This window comes from Cololabis saira, chromosome 15 (assembly GCF_033807715.1).
Source record: "Cololabis saira isolate AMF1-May2022 chromosome 15, fColSai1.1, whole genome shotgun sequence".
NCBI classification, from domain to species: Eukaryota; Metazoa; Chordata; class Actinopteri; order Beloniformes; family Belonidae; genus Cololabis; species Cololabis saira.
Genome location: NC_084601.1, coordinates 5,407,406 through 5,425,614, shown reverse-complemented (window position 1 = coordinate 5,425,614; position 18,209 = coordinate 5,407,406). Strand labels below are relative to the sequence as shown.

General features: G+C 39.7%; 1 protein-coding gene across 6 annotated transcripts in view; it reads left to right on the top strand.

Annotated features, from left to right (window-relative positions):
* The first annotated feature begins 2,415 nt into the window (after nt 1–2,415).
* celf3a (cugbp, Elav-like family member 3a) overlaps nt 2,416–18,209 on the top strand; it is a 51,340-nt gene continuing 35,546 nt past the window's right edge. For all 6 annotated transcript variants that reach the window (XR_009784184.1, XM_061742227.1, XM_061742225.1 and 3 more), the window contains exons 1-3: nt 2,416–2,962; nt 3,989–4,141; nt 7,609–7,691. Coding sequence is in view for 5 of the 6 variants with exons in the window: in XM_061742227.1 (XP_061598211.1) it covers nt 3,997–4,141; nt 7,609–7,691 (228 nt within the window). In the remaining variant the exon portion in view is untranslated. The remainder of the gene's footprint in view (nt 2,963–3,988; nt 4,142–7,608; nt 7,692–18,209) is intronic.

Genomic DNA, 18,209 nt, shown 5'->3' with positions numbered 1-18,209 from the left:
ATAAAGTCCTTTATTTTCTGTAATGCAAAAATGTCATACATTCTGGATTCATTACAAATCAACTGAAATATTGCAAGCCTTTTATTAGTTTAATATTGCTGATCATGGCTTAAGAAAACTCAAATATCCTATCTCAAAAAATTGGAATATTCTGGGAATCTTAATCTTAAACTATAAGCCATAATCAGCAATATTAAAATAATAAAAGGCTTGCAATATTTCAGTTGATTTTTAATGAATCCAGAATGTATGACATTTTTGTTTTTGTAATTGCATTACAGAAAATAAAGAACTTTATCACAATATTCTAATTTTCTGAGACAGTCCTGTATTTCAGCTCAATTGCATATGACAGACAATTGTAAAGCTCCAATAACTTAAGGTGAGATCTGAAAAGTACTTGGCCATTACTGCCTTTCTGTACTTGCAAGTTAGAAATGTGAAAGAAAGAAAGTTATTACAGTATGCATCTTACATTCATGTGAAAAACAACCTTGGATGTCCTACATCACATCAAATATTACATGTTATTATTTTTTCAACAAAAGCTAAACCTTAATGCACAACAAGTGTGGAAAAACTTAACAGAACTTCATCATTATGAAGATGGAAGATGTTTTGAGTTATTTGTCTGGAGCATTGAGTTGTGTCACACAAGGCCATCATGAAAAGACTTCAGCAGTGATCTCAGAAAAGCAATTGCAGCTACCTAGTCTGTTAATGATTATTAAGAAATTTACAACCCAGTTGAAGTGATTAATTCTACACAGAGAAATAATAAAATACACATAGAAACAGTAAAGGCTGTTGCCAGTCTACACAGAAATGGATGTCTCTGCCAGTTCCCTTAAAGGTCAGACTTGTCAATGCCGAGACAAATCACCAAAATAATATAATAAAAAAAGAGCACTGCCTCATACTCTGGCCATAATTGTCAGCAACGCATTTGATGAAAACAAACACAGCATAGTCTCTAGACTACGTTTACATGGAGTCAAAATTCTGGTTATTGCTAATATTCCGGTTACTGAAACATTCGGAATATTCCGTTTCCATGGTAATTAATCATTCAGGATATCTGGATCAAACCAGCGACGCACGGGGAACGTGATGACACAATTTCCGTCATTTCCGCTTCTTCTTCCTGTATCCAAATTCAAAACAAATGCTGCTTCGTGCAACTTTTCTCTCTCCTTCTTGTAAATCTCGCTATCCCGGTACTTTCTACCGTCTACAAATGCAGACATTTTTTATATCCTTCATTACATTTATAAAGTGATTAGTCTCCTCCTCACTCCAAAAGTGTGGCGTGGTCTTGCGTTTCCCCGTGTTTAGAAGAACTTCCTGGACTCAAAAGAGGCTGCGTCCGAAATCCCACACTTCCACCCTAATGAGTATGCAAAATGAGTATGCGAGATGTTTTAGTGCGTCCGAAACATTAGAACGTACTCAATAGTATGTACTATCCATACTCATTCCGGATAATTTTTTTAGTGTGGATTGATGGACACTAGCCGAGCAGAAACTTCCCACAATGCATTGCAGCAGCGTTTGGTTGCTAAGTGATACGTATATGTCATAAGTATAATATTAAGTATAATAATATTATTATATAATATTAATATTATAATATTCGTATATAATAATATTATATAATCTCATCTTGTTTCGGCCAGGATAAACGGGAAAGAGTGGAGTGGTGCTGCTACTGCTGCTGTGACAGGTTACCATGGTAACAACCCCCCCCCCCCCCCCCCCGCCCCCCCCCTCCCTACGGCAGGAAGTGCCGTGTGCGCTCTTAATAGTATGTTCGAATTAATGCACACTACTGATATTTACTCAAAAGTGTGCCGAAATTAAGTATACTTTTTAGTATATACTTTTTAGTATGGCATTTCGGACGCACCGCAAGATTCCTTGTGAACAGAGCATGCGCAGAAAACAAATTCATGTCCCGTTTGATGGGGATATTCCGTTTGGTGTTTACATGACCCAATATTGGGGTTTTAAAAGGAGTAACCCAGGGGTCATATTCGGATTTTTAAAAACCCGAATATGAGCAAATTCGGGTTATTCAAAGGGGTTATTGGTGTTTACATAGTCGTTCAAATGTATTAGTTATTGTTAATAACTAATAATTATTACCAATATTCGGGTTTTTAAAGGGTTATTGACTGCATGTAAACGCAGTCTATGAGTTAGTTAAAGCCAAATAATTCTGACAACAGAAAACAAACCCTCCCTTTTCCCCCTCGTCCTCCCTGATCTTTGTCCTCGTTTATGTCGAGGTTTGTGATTTCGCGACGGTCCCTGGCAGCAGACATCACCAGCCCGGGGAGGGATGGAGGGATGAGGGAGGGGTGGAGGGAGAGGGAGGGATGGAGCTGATGGACAGGGAGGGAGACACCGGCTTACGACGTCAAAGGAGCCCAGACACACATACATACACACCACACACACTCACACACACACTCACTCACACACACTCTCACACACACTCACACTGACGGAGAGGAGAGGACAGCCAGCCAGACTGACAATTCCCAGCGGTCTACTGAAGGAAGTCTAAATATTCATCCGCTACAAGACCTCCTTTTAGCCAAGCCCGTAAGAGTTTTTTTTTTTTTTTTTTTTTTTTTTTTAATATCGGATTATTTACAAAAAAAAAAAAAAAAAAATAGAGAGAGAAAAGAGAATATCCCAGGGAAAGAGTAGTGGGAATAAACCCAAAAAGCGGAGCTCCCTCGGTCGCCACGCTGATGCCGGATAAAGGAGCGTCGCTGGATGGTACTTGTGTTGTTTTAGGGGGCGTGCGGGCCTAACTTGTTACAGGATTCAGAGACACAGATGAACTGATGAGAAACTGAGAAACTGAGCTGTGGTAACTAAACATCACCGGGGGAGAGAAGAACACACGCATCCAGCGATCAGCGCCCATTCCGTCCCGCGACCAGCACCACAGGTATCTTTCTTTCTCCCCCTTCTCTCTCTCGCTCCTGCTCTCTCTCTGTTTTTTATTTTTTTATTTTCATTAACTCTTTGCTGTTTGTGATTTTGGTCAAACGGGTGAAATGGTGTCCAGGTCATTGTTGTTGTCATGGACGTCTTGACAAAGAGCGCAGGTCTCCTGCTGCGATGACTGACACGCTGTCATGTTTGTGTGGGGGCTGGAGCTGATCTGGAGCCGCCGATTCATTCCGATTATCTTTATAAATCAAAACTAAACCAGCTTATCTTTAAATGAAAAGAAAAAAAAACATTAACAAACAATGCACTTTTACAAAATGAGTCAAAATGGACCGGTTTGGGCATTACTTTTTTTTTTTTTTTTTTTTTGCTTTTTGTTATTACATTTATCTATTCATTTGTTGTTGTTATGTATTGGTGTTTTTTTTTTTTTGTTAAAATATCATATACATGCCCCATGTTGTTTTTTCAAAAATGAAAAAAGAAATAAAAATGTGATCACAAAAAAAAAAATGGACCGGTTTATTTGAGCTCCGTTAGCATGAATCATGTTTATTGAGTCATAATCTAATTCTGACGGGGGAAAATATACAAGTTATCATTTTTGATGCTTATTATATGTTAATTATGGTTTTGTGACTGTTTTGTGAGCACAAAACCATTTTGAATGCAAGATTGGAATGGAATTGTTTCCCTCAGTTCTTCTGAAATAGTCAAGAATGAGTTTCAGAGTGGTCTTGAATTACTTTGTAAGCCTTTTTTGATACAGTAACCACATCAAATGGTTACAAAATGCTGGAAAAATAATAACTACCACCATGTTTGGATTATGACTTATCCAAGAATGTAGAAAGCAATGTTTCAGTCTCCCATTCCAACCCAACGCTCCCATCTGCACTTCCATCCCCTGCCTCCTGTTTCCACCTCCTGTGCAATGTGGATTTAAGACTGCAGGCTCCTGACCGCCCCCACTCTGCCTCTGTGTGTGTGTGTGTGTGTGTGTGTTATTATTTCTTTTCAGACTTCTCAATGAAGGAGCCTGATGCAATCAAGCTCTTCATAGGGCAAATACCCCGAAACCTGGAGGAGAAGGACTTGAAGCCCATCTTTGAGCAGTTTGGCAAGATCTATGAGTTGACGGTGATAAAAGACAAATACACAGGGATGCACAAAGGTAAGCAAAGGTGCTGGTGAAGAAACTAACGGAGAGTATAACGTTGTGGTTGTGTAGAGAAAGCGGTTGAAGGCAAAGCATGTGATCTCCTCTATAGTTTCCATCTGTGATTGGATTTCCGATAAATATGACTGAGGTTAAATGACTTCTCATTGAGCTGTTGTCCCTTTGGAGCCTTTCTAAAGACCCACGTGAGGCCAAACACACAGTTCACCATTGATCTGAGGAGGAAATCTGATGCATTTGGTTCTGAGTTTATTTCCTAGAGTTGCTTATGGATTGTTTTCAATAGATTTACATGAATGGATTGAAAAAGAAAACCATTTTTTGCAGAAGTGGTCAAACATACTTGAAGACATTAAGCATATGCAAGAATAAAACGTTGTTGGTTTTTTTGGCAGGAGGCTTTGACAGCTATTGCAATTTCAATTTAGTGTCCTGACCAAGGACAAGAGGAATAGCACCACCTTTCGCATTAAAGGCTAATACACTTGAATAGTCCTTCTACTGTGTGCAGACTTCTTGTGGGAGGATACTAACTGTGCAATAACAATGCAAATGCTCATGGATGGAGACAAAATGACCAATAGTTCATGATTTTTACATTTTTTTTCCTTCAATGTTTGGTGACAGCTGCCAGTCTACTTTAATAACACATTTGTTTAAAGCCAAAATAATAATATATATATATTTTTTATTATTTATAATTTTTATTTTTCAAAATGAAGTCAGGGACAATAAATAAATAAATAAAAAAAAGGTTAACAACACCACATTTCACATAATCAAAAAAAAGAAACATTACAATAACACAAAAAAAAAAAAAAAAGACAAGGGGGTGGGGGGAAGGGTTGGTACAGGTAAACTTTAAGAATGATGGAGCCTCTACCGTCAGTTCAGGTCCAGCTCTAAAAGAAGAATAAGTAAAATAAAATAAGAAGCATGTGACCAACACAGGTCATGTTGTTATTCCATTATTCTCACCTGTTGTCTAATGACAGTCCATGGGGCAAATTGGTCATTTTCATTATCTTTGAGGATTGTGGTTGCCTTTTCCATTGATAATAAATCCAAAAAGTCCTTCAGCCAATTGTATTTATGAAAGCAGTTTGGTTTTGGTATTGACCTCTTCACAGTCAGAAAGGCGAGAGCAATGATACGTTGCATAATCTTCCCATGCACGTTCTCCACTGCACTCCCCAATAAACATACAACAGGACATTGAGGAACACGAATATTCAAAATAGCTTCCAAAATGTCAATGACCTCAGACCAGAATTGTTGGACCAATGGGCAGAACCAAAGCAGATGTACAAATGTACCAATCTCACCACAGCCATGCACAATAATAATATAAAAAAAAAAACAAATAACAATTACTGCAAGTAGCTTTAATTGAATACAAGTATGATGAACACTCTTTTACATAAAGGTAGTTGTTGAGATCTCCTTTTTTTCCATAAAAATGTTTTGGATGTCAGTAATCGATTTTGTCTGGGAATAAGAATCAGTTTCCAGGTATTGGAGCTGCCCACTACTGACACTCTCCGTCATATAGGAGGCCTCCAACCTTTAGGGAGAGAGCTCAGCAAATCTCCTCTGACAGATGGACTGAGGCTGAGGAAGCAATCTAAGCTAAACAATGATCTTTCCCCCCATTTCTAATGCAAATCTGAGCGTGGAAAACAAAAGGCTTTATAGAAAAAAAAAAAATCTTCCAAAAGCATCAGTCATTAGGGAGACGTATGGGCCAGGTGGTATCAGTCCTCTTACACCTATAACACCTATTCTGCATATATTTGCATATTCATGATCTGAGAGAGCTTTAAAGGTTAATGAAGGCCTTTCTCTATTATGTGGCACTGCATACATTTTACTTGAACAGCGTGATATTAAATACTCATTCAGGCCGTTGTGTCTCCAGATATTACTATTTAATAATCGCATGGATCTCACGCGGTACAGGGGGGGCTGTTAACAAAGTGAGAGTTGTCTGTTGTTGTTATTTTATGGCATTTTTGAGGAAATTTAAAGGTATTCTGAGCTGGGATTGTTGTCAGTATTCATTCATGTAGAACATACAACAAATGGCACATTTATATATTTATAATAACTCACTCACTCTCTTCTAAGTGTTTTTATGCCTTAAGGTGTTACTACAATAGTACAATTCTGCTAAAGCGCACATGGTACCGTTTTTTAAAATCCACACATACATTTCCTTTTATTGGATTTTTTACTTGAATGTTTTTATCGTTCTATATTTTATTTGATTTTAACTGTAAAGGATCCCCATTAGTCTTCACTATGGGAAGTAGGGATGGGCGGTATGGACTAAAAAATGTATCACGATAATTTCTGGCATTTATCCCGATAACGATAAGAATGACCAATTTAACTCCACCTTTTTAACTATAAATCTATCACCACATTCAGTCTTTGGAGCCCCCAAAACACTGCTCTAAAAGATACTAAATACTACTAAACTACACCAATTAAATTGAATTGATAAAAGATCCCAGTTCCCCATGTTTGTTACACAAAAACGTATCAACGGGAATTTATCTTTCTTTCTTTCTTTCTTTCTTTCTTTCTTTCTTTCTTTCTTTCTTTCTTTCTTTCTTTCTTTCTTTCTTTCTTTCTTTCTTTCTTTCTTTCTTTCTTTCTTTCTTTCTTTCTGGCTAATTTCTTTCTTTCTTTTTTCTTTCTTTCTGGCTCATTTCTTTCTTTCTTTCTTTTTTTCTTTCTTTCTTGCTCATTTCTTTCTTTCTTTTTTTCTTTCTTTCTGGCTCATTTCTTTCTTTCTTTCTTTCTTTCTTTCTTTCTTTCTTTTTTTCTTTCTTTCTTTCTTTCTTTCTTTCTTTCTTTCTTGCTCATTTCTTTCTTTCTTTCTTTTTGGCTCATTTCTTTCTTTCTTTTTTTCTTTCTTTCAGGCTCATTTCTTTCTTTCTTTCTTTTTGGCTCATTTCTATTTCTTTCTTTCTTTCTGGCTCATATCTTTCTTTCTTTTTTTCTTTCTTTCAGGCTCATTTCTTTCTTTCTTTCTTTCTTTCTTTCTTTCTTTCTTTCTTTCTTTCTTTCTTTCTTTCATTCTGGCTCATTTCTTCCTTCCGTCATCAACAGGAATTTATCATTTTTACCGCAAGATGACAAATTCTTACCGTGGGGAATTTTTTTGACGGTTTATCGTGAACGGTAAAATATCACCCATTCCTAATAGGAAGACTATTCTTCCTGGGGTCCACACATAGACATACAAAAGATTACAATAATCACAACTCAAAAAGGGTGAAAAACATTCACAAAAATACAAGATTAAGTAACCAACCAAAACCATCCACATCTTAAGTAACAATGTTTGCTACTATCACCAGATCTGGCGATAGTAGCAAACAGTGGTTGTTTTAAAAGTGCTATATGAATGAAGACTAATTAATTGATTGATTGCTTTTATGATCTTCTTCAAGGTTGTGCCTTCCTCACATACTGCGCACGTGAGTCGGCCCTGAAAGCCCAGAATGCACTGCACGAGCAGAAGACCCTACCCGGGGTAAGTGTGTTGATCTCTTCTTCGGGTTCCCAGCCAGTTTACAAGATTGAACAGAAAAAAAAAGGCCAGTGTTGCGAGGCCGGGCCGAATGCAACGAGCAAACGCAGACTCACTCACGGAATATTGCAGGGAATATTAACCAAGTTTGACGTGTGCAGTTGAATTCCCTCTTTAGCTGATATGCTATAATAAAGGTCAGATGCCGCTCTCTCGCTCTTATGTTTCATATGTGATGCATCCAGACACATCCATCCAGCGAAGGCATGAGTCATCTTGCTTACATGTCACGGGTCGGGAGAGATGGCTGTGTGGCTCACTGCTGGAGTGACTACGCCAGCTCATGTTCTCGTCGACGTTTCTCTTCCTTCGCCGCGTCTCCGTCTCGCCTCCAACCCCCCCCCCAACCCCCACCTTTCTCTCTGAATTCTAATCAAAGTTAAATCTAGCTTTATTAGCATAGCCAGGCAGCAGGTGTGCTGCCAAATGACATTTTCAGAGCTAAATATGACATGACAGCCGCGTCTCTATAATAACCGTCTATACGGGAGACAAGGCGACAAGGCAAGGAATTACTGAGACAGAGTGTGCTCCCAGACTCGCTGCTGCTTCCTCTTTTACTAACAAGACGTTACCCCTGTTTCCTTTTTGGGTATTTTTGTTTGAATCTACATCATTTACTTCTTTTTTTCTCCCCCCTCCCCACTCCTGGATGTCAGTGCATGTCAGAAGGAAGAAGGCGGTAGAAAATGTGGCTCCATTGATTATTATAAGATTATTTTCAGCATCAGGTAACTGTTGAGGAGGAGAAATCTGCCTGAAACAAGTGCACAAAGTCCCCGTTAATGCAGACAAAGTGTAGCCTCAAACACATAAAGCTGGTTTGCATTTCATTCTGGAACCCGCAAATATTTTGTTAGGGTTAGGGTTGTTTCCTTTTTGGGTATTTTTGTTTGAATCTACATCATTTACTTCTTTTTTACCCCCCTCCCCACTCCTGGATGTCAGTGCATGTCAGTAGAGGGAAGAAGGCGGTAGAAAATTGATTATTATAAGATTATTTTCAGCATCAGGTAACTGTTGAGGAGGAGAAATCTGCCTGAAACAAGTGCACATTAACGCAAACAAAGTATAGCCTCAAACACATAAATCGGGCTTCTGTTGTTTTCAGGTACTTTTTTGTTTGAACAGATTTGTCAGGATTCGTTGCTTTTCTTTGTCTGGAGTGGTTTTAGACGTCGTATGCTTGAATTTTATGTTTTCATAGGCCAAAATAAAATAAGTCGCAATCTCACTATGTGATATTTTTTTTCTTTTCAATGTGTTTGACTTTTAAATAAAGGTAACAAGTAAACTATGACTAAAATGAGTCATGAGTTTAACCTCTAAATCCTGCAGGAGGAGGATGCATTTCATTCTGGAACCCGCAAATATTTTGTTAGGGTTAGGGTTGTTTCCTTTTTGGGTATTTTTGTTTGAATCTACATCATTTACGTCTTTTTTTTCCCCCTCCCCACTCCTGGATATCAGTGCATGTCAGTAGAGGGAAGAAGGCGGTATAAAATGTGGCTCCATTGATTATTATAAGATTATTTTCAGCATCAGGTAACTGTTGAAGAGGAGAAATCTGCCTGAAACAAATGCACAAAGTCCCCGTTAATGCAGACAAAGTATAGCCTCAAACACATAAAGCCGGCTTCTGTTGTTTTCAGGTACTTTTTTGTTTGAACAGATGAAGAAAATATTTCAGGATTTGTTGCTTTTCTTTGTCTCGAGTGGCGTTAGACGTCGTATGCTTGAATTTTATGTTTTAGTAGGCCAAAATAAAATAAGTCGCAATCTCACTATGTGATTTTTTTTTCTTTTCAATGTGTATGACTTTTAAATAAAGGTAACAAGTAAACTATGACTAAAATGAGCCATGAGTTTAACCTCTAAATCCTGCAGGAGGAGGATGCATTTCATTCTGGAACCCGCAAATATTTTGGTAGGGTTAGGGTTGTTTCCTTTTTGGGTATTTTTGTTTGAATCTACATCATTTACTTCTTTTTTTTTCCCCCTCCCCACTCCTGGATGTCAGTGCATGTCAGTAGAGGGAAGAAGGCGGTATAAAATGTGGCTCCATTGATTATTATAAGATTATTTTCAGCATCAGGTAACTGTTGCGGAGGAGAAATCTGCCTGAAACAAGTGCACAAAGTCCCCGTTAATGCAGACAAAGTATAGCCTCAAACATATAAAGCGGCTTCTGTTGTTTTCAGGTACTTTTTTGTTTGAACAGATGAAGAAAATATTTCTCAAACGTCAGGATTCGTTGCTTTTCTTTGTCTCCAGTGGTGTTAGACGTCGTATGCTTGAATTTTATGTTTTCATAGGCCAAAATAAAATAAGTCGCAATCTCACTATGTGATATTTTCTTTCTTTTCAATGTGTATGACTATTAAATAAAGGTAACAAGTAAACTATGACTAAAATGAGCCATGAGTTTAACCTCTAAATCCTACAGGAGGAGGATGCATTTCATTCTGGAACCCGCAAATATTTTGTTAGGGTTAGGGTTGTTTCCTTTTTGGGTATTTTTGTTTGAATCTACATCATTTACTTCTTTTTTCCCCCCTCCCCACTCCTGGATGTCAGTGCATGTCAGTAGAGGGAAGAAGGCGGTATAAAATGTGGCTCCATTGATTATTATGAGATTATTTTCAGCATCAGGTAACTGTTGAGGGGGAGAAATCTGCCTGAAACAAGTGCACAAAGTCCCCGTTAATGCAGACAAAGTGTAGCCTCAAACACATAAAGCTGGTTTCTGTTGTTTTCAGGTACTTTTTTGTTTGAACAGATGAAGAAAATATATCAGGATTCGTTGCTTTTCTATGTCTTCAGTGGTGTATGCTTGAATTTTATGTTTTAGTAGGCCAAAATAAAATAAGTTGCAATCTCACTATGTGATATTTTTTTTCTTTTCAATGTGTATGACTTTTAAATAAAGGTAACAAGTAAACTATGACTAAAATGAGTCATGAGTTTAACCTCTAAATCCTGCAGGAGGAGGATGCATTTCATTCTGGAACCCGCAAATATTTTGTTAGGCTTAGGGTTAGGGTTAGGGTTAGCGTTGTTTCCTTTTTGGGTATTTTTGTTTGAATCTACATCATTTACTTCTTTTTTTCTCCCCCCTCCCCACTCCTGGATGTCAGTGCGTGTCAGTAGAGGAAGAAGGCGGTATAAAATGTGGCTCCATTGATTATTATAAGATTATTTTCAGCATCAGGCAACTGTTGAGGAGGAGAAATCTGCCTGAAACAAGTGCACAAAGTCCCCGTTAATGCAGACAAAGTGTAGCCTCAAACACATAAAGCAGGCTTTTTTGTTTGAACAGATGAAGAAAATATTTCTCAAACGTCAGGATTCGTTGCTTTTCTTTGTCTCGAGTGGTGTTAGACGTCGTACGCTTGAATTTTATGTTTTAGTATGCCAAAATAAAACAAGTCGCAATCTCACTATGTGATATTTTTTCTTCTTTTCAATGTGTATGACTTTTAAATAAAGGTAACAAGTAAACTATGACTAAAATGAGTCATGAGTAGGATGCATTTCATTCTTGAACCCGCAAATATTTAGTTTTCATGATTATTAATTGGGATTCATCTACTGCCAAATCGAATTTCAGCACTATAGGGCTATCTGGTAATGGCAGGCAAGATGTAAATGGAGATTATAAAGACAGTTTTATAGCGAGCGCTGCTATTAGAATAGCGACAAAAGAAATCCCATTGTTAGCGTGACAGTAGCGTAACCTCCGTGACCTCTGGTCGGGGATCAGCGGGGCCCACTCTAAAACCCTCTCCCCCGTCCACCCGCTCCTCATCACAACCTCTTACCTCTAAGCCATGTGGAACAAGCTAAAACCCTCCTGTGTTCTGCCAATCCGTCCACCTCAAACCCCATCCCCCCTTTTTTGCCAAAGAAGGATGCAAAAAAAAAAAAAAAGGACAAAAAGCATCTTATTAGTTCCACACACGCCCACGCGGACAAGATCTGTTTCCCACCCCTGCCACCAGCTGTGGTGTAATTGTCATGTAATTGCACCTGCGCTGCCAAAGAATAATTAACTTTGGCATCTCATGTCCAGGGCGATACAAAAGGAATAACATGATAGCAATTACCGGACCGAGAGGAGAGAACCTAAATGAAATCACACCTGAGCGTATAAGGAAAGAAAGCTGAAAGATGTCATTAACAGTCCCTGCTTTTTCTTCTTTTTTAAGCTTCTTCCAGTAGAAAGAATTACTCTTACCACTTCTTTTTTGTCTCTGCTAACAATGGCAAAGACAAGAACTGGGAAAATGAAAAAGAGAACAAAAAAAAACAGGGCCGGCAGATGGTTGTACCGGAGTGGCACCTGGTCCTGTGTTTAATTTCAGGTGTAGAGTTTGTCTCCAAAGTGATGGGAGGAAGAGGAGTGTCAAAAAAAAGCAACATTGGTCCTGAAAGGAAGCAAGGACAGAAAATGTGGTGGGGAGCTGGGAATTGGAGGAGAAGAAAAGAGGCAGGGGCAATAAAGCTGATTCACTCTGAGTGTGGAAATGGAGATTTGAAGGAGAGCAGATTCTGCTCCGGAGCTGCACTCATTCTGTCCTGCTCGGACGTCTCGCCCTCTCTGTTGTCATTGCTTCATCCCTGGACGGTCTCAAAGCATTTTGTCTTGCCTCTTCAGCTGTTTTAAAGACTTAGGGACGCAGTAACATCCACAACAGATGATGTGTTTCAATAACTGAAACCCTGTGCACGAATTTACACGACACAAGTCACATGATCTCATTTTAATCAGCTCAAATTCTATCGTCCATAAACCATTTTTGCTGCTTTATATATATGTGAATATTTCTTTTTAAGTTGGGCCTCTTTGGTAAGAAGAAACGACAAGAAATAAAACACATGAAACTGCATATATTGAGCTTTTTTCAAGTGTCGGTCAGACAAAACATTGAGAAAATCTCGCTTTGGCTCTGGGAACTTGTGATTAATCATGAAGCCAGGCAGAAGATTAAAGGAAAAGTCTGACATTTTGGGATTTAATCTTGTTTGCTTTCTTGCCTAGAGTCAGATGAAAAGATCAATAACATTTTCATGTCGCTTATGTAAATATTAACTTGCCGCCTGTAACAGAATTGACTTAACTGGGCATCAAAACCCAGACAGAAGCTGGCTGGTTTTTTGTCTTTCCAGCACCTGTAAAAGACGCCGTACCGCTCTTTGTTTAGATCTGCTACCTTCATTTATTAGTGAGAAATGTAGCTTTGTGTGAGGTTTTTTTTTTCTTGGTGTGTATTTGGAGGCACGGCGAGGGGGGAAGGGAGGGCAGGTGTTCACGCTAACGTGCCTTAATGAAGGACGTGCGCCTTTGTGTGTGGGTGTGTGCAACTTTCTGTTTGCTTTTGCGCACATGTGTTTCTATGGATGGATGGATGGATGGATGGATGGATGGACGGATATTTCAGGTTTTATTATGAGCTCTTCTCTCAGGCTTCTTGATTCGGAAAGCACACAGCCTTTATGCGATGGTGAAATCTGTGCGTCTGTGTTTGAGCCTCCTGTACGAGAGGAAATAGCCCTCTTTGAGTGGAACATCTGACTTAGCCTGACATTTACTCAGACAGAGCAGGCTTAGGAGTTTTATCAATAGTCAGGGAGGGGGAAAAAATGCAGAAACTAAATATAGCCTAGGTCTTTTTTTTTTTTTTTTTTTTTCTAGTAGAATATGAGATAGGAAGTTGTAAGGCAGAATGCCATAATCTGTTCCCTTAATGTCTTGGCAAACATCCTTTTGTAGATACATTTCAGCTCCACACACTTAGACTATCTTTTTCCATGACTGTTACCACCGAAGACTTACTCAGCTTCTGCATTTTAGTCTCCATGTTTAAAGAGGAATAAGAAGGAAGTGAATGTGTCATTTAATGTGTTACGAGGCCAGAACCGTGTTCCCCCGAGGGGCTGAAATGGTCTGAGCGTGCAACAAGTCCCACGTTTCCTTCTGACGATAGGCAAGGCAAGGCAAGGCACGTTTATTTGTATAGCACAATTCAACACAAGGTAATTCTACGGAAGAGTATTATAATCACAATCACCCACAAGATAGAAATAATATGGTGATATTGTACATTTTCTGAAACTGTATATGAAAGTGAGTATTGCTGTACTTGTTTTTTTATGTCTCTGGTATTCCTAGGTGTCACAGAGTTAATACAAATAAAAATAACATAGGCGAAAATGGTGAAAAATTTACATTCTCTGGGGTTTCTGGAGCTCTATTGACCTCCAAGTATGTCAGAAAAGTTCAACTTTAGGTTTGAAAGACAGCTATAAATGTCTCCTTTAAAATGATACCAAACACAGTATTATTGGAACTTAGGAATTGCTTGATCTATGAGTCTAAACCAGGATAGGCAACAGCGTTTACAGTCCAATTTACCATATGGGGTGGCCATCTTGAATGTGGGAATATAGAAAACCAGGGGTCTAATTTTTTTGGCATACGGTGGATTCTGGTTTGGGACACATTGATCTTTCAAAAAATGCTGTATGCCATCTTTTCCTCAAAAATGCCTACAGGGTTACATGATTCTGAAGTTACAGCCCAGTCTATTAGGGCCATGCAGGAGAAAAAATATTTGAGAGGGGAAGATTTTTTTTATTGTGCACTTCGAGAAAAAAGTCGCAAAGTGGAGAAAAAAGTCGAAATGTCGAGATTAATGTTGAAATACAATTTCAAGAAAAAAGTCAAAATGTCGAGATTAATGTTGAAATACAATTTCAAGAATAAAGTCAAAATTTCGCCTTTTTTCTCAACATTTCGACTTTTTTCTCGAAATTGTACTTCAACATTAATCTCGACATTTCAACTTTTTTCTCAACATTTTGACTTTTTTCGCAACATTTCGACTTTTTTCGCAACATTTCGACTTTTTTATCGAAATTGTACTTCAACATTAATCTCGACATTTCGACTTTTTTCTCGACATTTCGATTTTTTTCTCGACATTTCGACTTTTTTCTCCAAGTGCATAATGAAAAAAAAATCTTCCTCCTCTAAAATATTATTTTTATTTTTCTCCTGCCTGGCCCTAATACTCTTCCGTATAATTCAAACTGCTTTACATCAACATTAAAAACAGCAAGACACAATTAAACAGTAAATAACAAAATACAATGAAATAAAATGGTAAGAAAAGAGGTGCAGCTATTAACGAGAGCCGTGCCTGCGCATGTAACCTATATCTGAATGTCAGCGAGACGCGGACGGTGATGATTGCAATTAGTGCGCCTCAGAACGTGCACTTGATGAATCTGCGTGGAGTTAAGTGTGCATTCGGGCATCCGCTCATTTACATACGCATGCATATCAATGTGCCACAATAAAAGGTTGGGGGGGGGGGTGTATCTGTCCTCTGCACGTCACTATGGGGCAACTGTAATGATGAATGCAGATTGAATCTATGGAGACGGTTAAAAGGGTGTGAATGAGAGAAGGATTGGATAAACGAAGGGTGAGGGGCAATATTGGGAGATGGAGGGAGGGGAGGAAGTAATGAATGAAAGTTTGATGTAATGAGTAGTGGGTGGCTCATTTGGAGGTGCATTGAGGCAGTGTGTTTATCAGCTTAAATACAGACATCTGTTACGAGAAATAGTGTGTTTTTTTGGGGTGTGTGTGTGTGTGGTAGATGTGCACACAGTCGTCTAGTAGGGCTGTTGTCACAGAAGTCATTAGGCCCCTTTGGACTTTTCAGAACTAGTTTTGATTCGGCATACACGGATGGTACTCTAGCAGAGTTGAAGTGTGCAAATTGTGTAAAAAAAATAAAAATAAATAAAGTAGGACACACAGAAATGTGTCCGTGATTCAGTTCTCTTCCTCCTCTGCTCCGCTGAATCAAGTCAAACAACACTTGACATGAATATGTAACAGTCAGAGGAGGCAAAACAATTGAGAGGCAACTGAAGTGTTGTTAGAAAATTTACTCTTTGATATTCAGTTTCTTCACTTTGAGGGATTTGTGTTGGCTGTCTGACAAAACGGCTGAATGTCAGCTTCAAGAGCTGTCAGCCTCTTTGTAATACCGGGCAGGCTATTGAACCCTGGAAGATGGGAGACAACACTGGGAAGCGGCATTGACACTGAGCACTTGGACATTGATTAAATATTATTGAACTGTAGCGGCGCTGGGGCTGTCCGTCTCTTTGTGTTTGATTGATTTAGTGACTAGCCGGGGTAGGTTGGGTTTCTCCCTGCTCCGTGTGTGTGTGTGTGTGTACGCATCTGTGTGTGCAGCCACGTGTGAAAACATTAACAAACCACACTTGTGTACCCCCCTGCTTTGTTCCACCTCTTTGTTATGAATGCACAGTCAGGTGCTTCTGAAACGTATTTTTTCATTGTCTTTCCTTCCTTAAACATTTTTTTTTCTTTCTTTCTCGTGAATACACCAATTTCCACCTGTGCTGCTTCAGTTTCCCCTGGAGTGAATTCATGAGAGCATCTCGGCGCGTATTTTGCGACGAGGAGGCGGATGAAGAAGCGAGGGGAAGCAAAAGCATCAGCAGCAGCGGTAGCAGCAGACATGGGAGAGGAACAGAGCAGGCAGGGAGTGGAGGGGGGGGGGGGGGTTGATTACGGTCGCAGGTCTCGTTGCCTGGAGACGGCGGGGACGAGAGATGCCAGGTTGCTAGGCGACCGGCACGATGCAATGACCAGTGCTGTGTGATGGAGCGGAGGGGAGGTGAAGACAGAAAATTGTCTTTGCACCCCCCCCACCATAACCATGCCCCACCCAAACACCCCTCACACACACACACACACCCACACACACACCACTAGCCCTCCTGCTCTGCCTCCCTGCTGTAAATGTTCCTGACAGAGCAGGGGTGATGGTCTCTGCTGATATATTTCCCATTCATAGCAGCTGCTTTTAAGGCACACAAATAGGATGGATTGAAAGTGGAGAGAAAAAAGGCAGCAAAAATGTGCATCCCCCTCCACACACACATCAAAGCAGCCTACTGTATACAATTAAAACAACACACGGCTGTGCTGAGGGGGGAGAGAGTAAAGATAATCATCTGCCTTTTGCCGGTCATAACACGAGCAGCAAGAAAAATCTCCTCATCCATATATTTAAACACTCCCACTATCAAAAACACATTTATGGCGCAACAGTAAATGAAAATGCTTTTTTACAGAAGTAGTTACTGCCAGAATTCACTGTGTGTGTGTGTGAATGCTGATGGCGGCAAGGGTCATGCGTTATGTTTGCCGGGGTCGAGCTGTTATTTGATTGGATAATCTATGGATTTAATATCTCATAATCCCAGTCAAATCCCCAGCGGCATCACAGAGAGGAGACTGTGCGTAGATGTGCGCCCGGGGGCAGACGACGTGAGTGTGTGTGTGTGTGTGTATTAGTCGACTGTATGTAATGTCTGCACTGTGTTTGGAGACGGAGTGCAGGGGGTGGGAAAAAAAAATCAAACGGCAAAAAACACACTGGCATAATGGGTTGTTGATAAGGCAGGCTTTGCCTGTCTGTTGTCTGCGCTCAGTATGGGACTGTTTTTGTAAACAAGTTGAAGGGAGGGGAGGGGAGCAACAGGAGGAGGAGAAGGAGGGAGAGAGCAAATTACTGTATAGTGTGTGTTAGCGGTGGAGGCTTAGAGAGAGAGAGAGAGAGAGAGAGAGATTCGTCCTCCTCGCTTTTGCATCTGCTCTCGAGGCAGCGCCAGCATTCAACAGGCACGAATCTTCCTCCATCAAACCTTTTTTTCAAAGATCCCTGTCTTTTTTTTCTTCCTCTCTCTGCTCATCTCCACCTTCCTTCCCCCTCGAACATCTAATCCCTCCATCTCTTAACCTTGAAGCACCCTTTGTCCTTTTCATTTGTTTTTTTTTTTTTTTTTTTTCAGGCATCTCTTACTGCGCGTTGCTCTGGGTAACCTTGTTTACCTGATGTGAGGTTCTCATCACTGGGGTCGCCATGGCGATGGCCATGTGAGCGTGGCCCTCGTCTGAGCGGTGGGGACCGGTTGCCGTGCGGATCTGAAGTGGCGCAGCTTTTATGGCCTCCACTTCTCACTGTTTTCCCTCTTGTATATTCTAATTCCAATCTCCTGAGCCATCTGCTCTGCTTCTCCTTATCACCGCTGCCATGGCCATCACTGCCCCCCCCAACCCCCCCGGTGAAATATGGGCCATGGGGATTTGTTTTTTCTACAGCATCAATCAAACGTGCCATATAGACTAATGTCATGAACTTGATCATGCCTAAATTATATTTCACTGGGAAATATCTCCCTTTGTTTGTGATATGTATAGATTAATATCCTTGTAATGTGGATTTTTGTAGTAAGATTAATGAAAAGCTTTTCTTCAGACCTGATTCGTGCAGTAAAAGTAACTTTGTTCGACGTTGACTTTGTTCAAAAGTGCCTTATTTGCTTCAATTCAATTCAATTTTATTTATA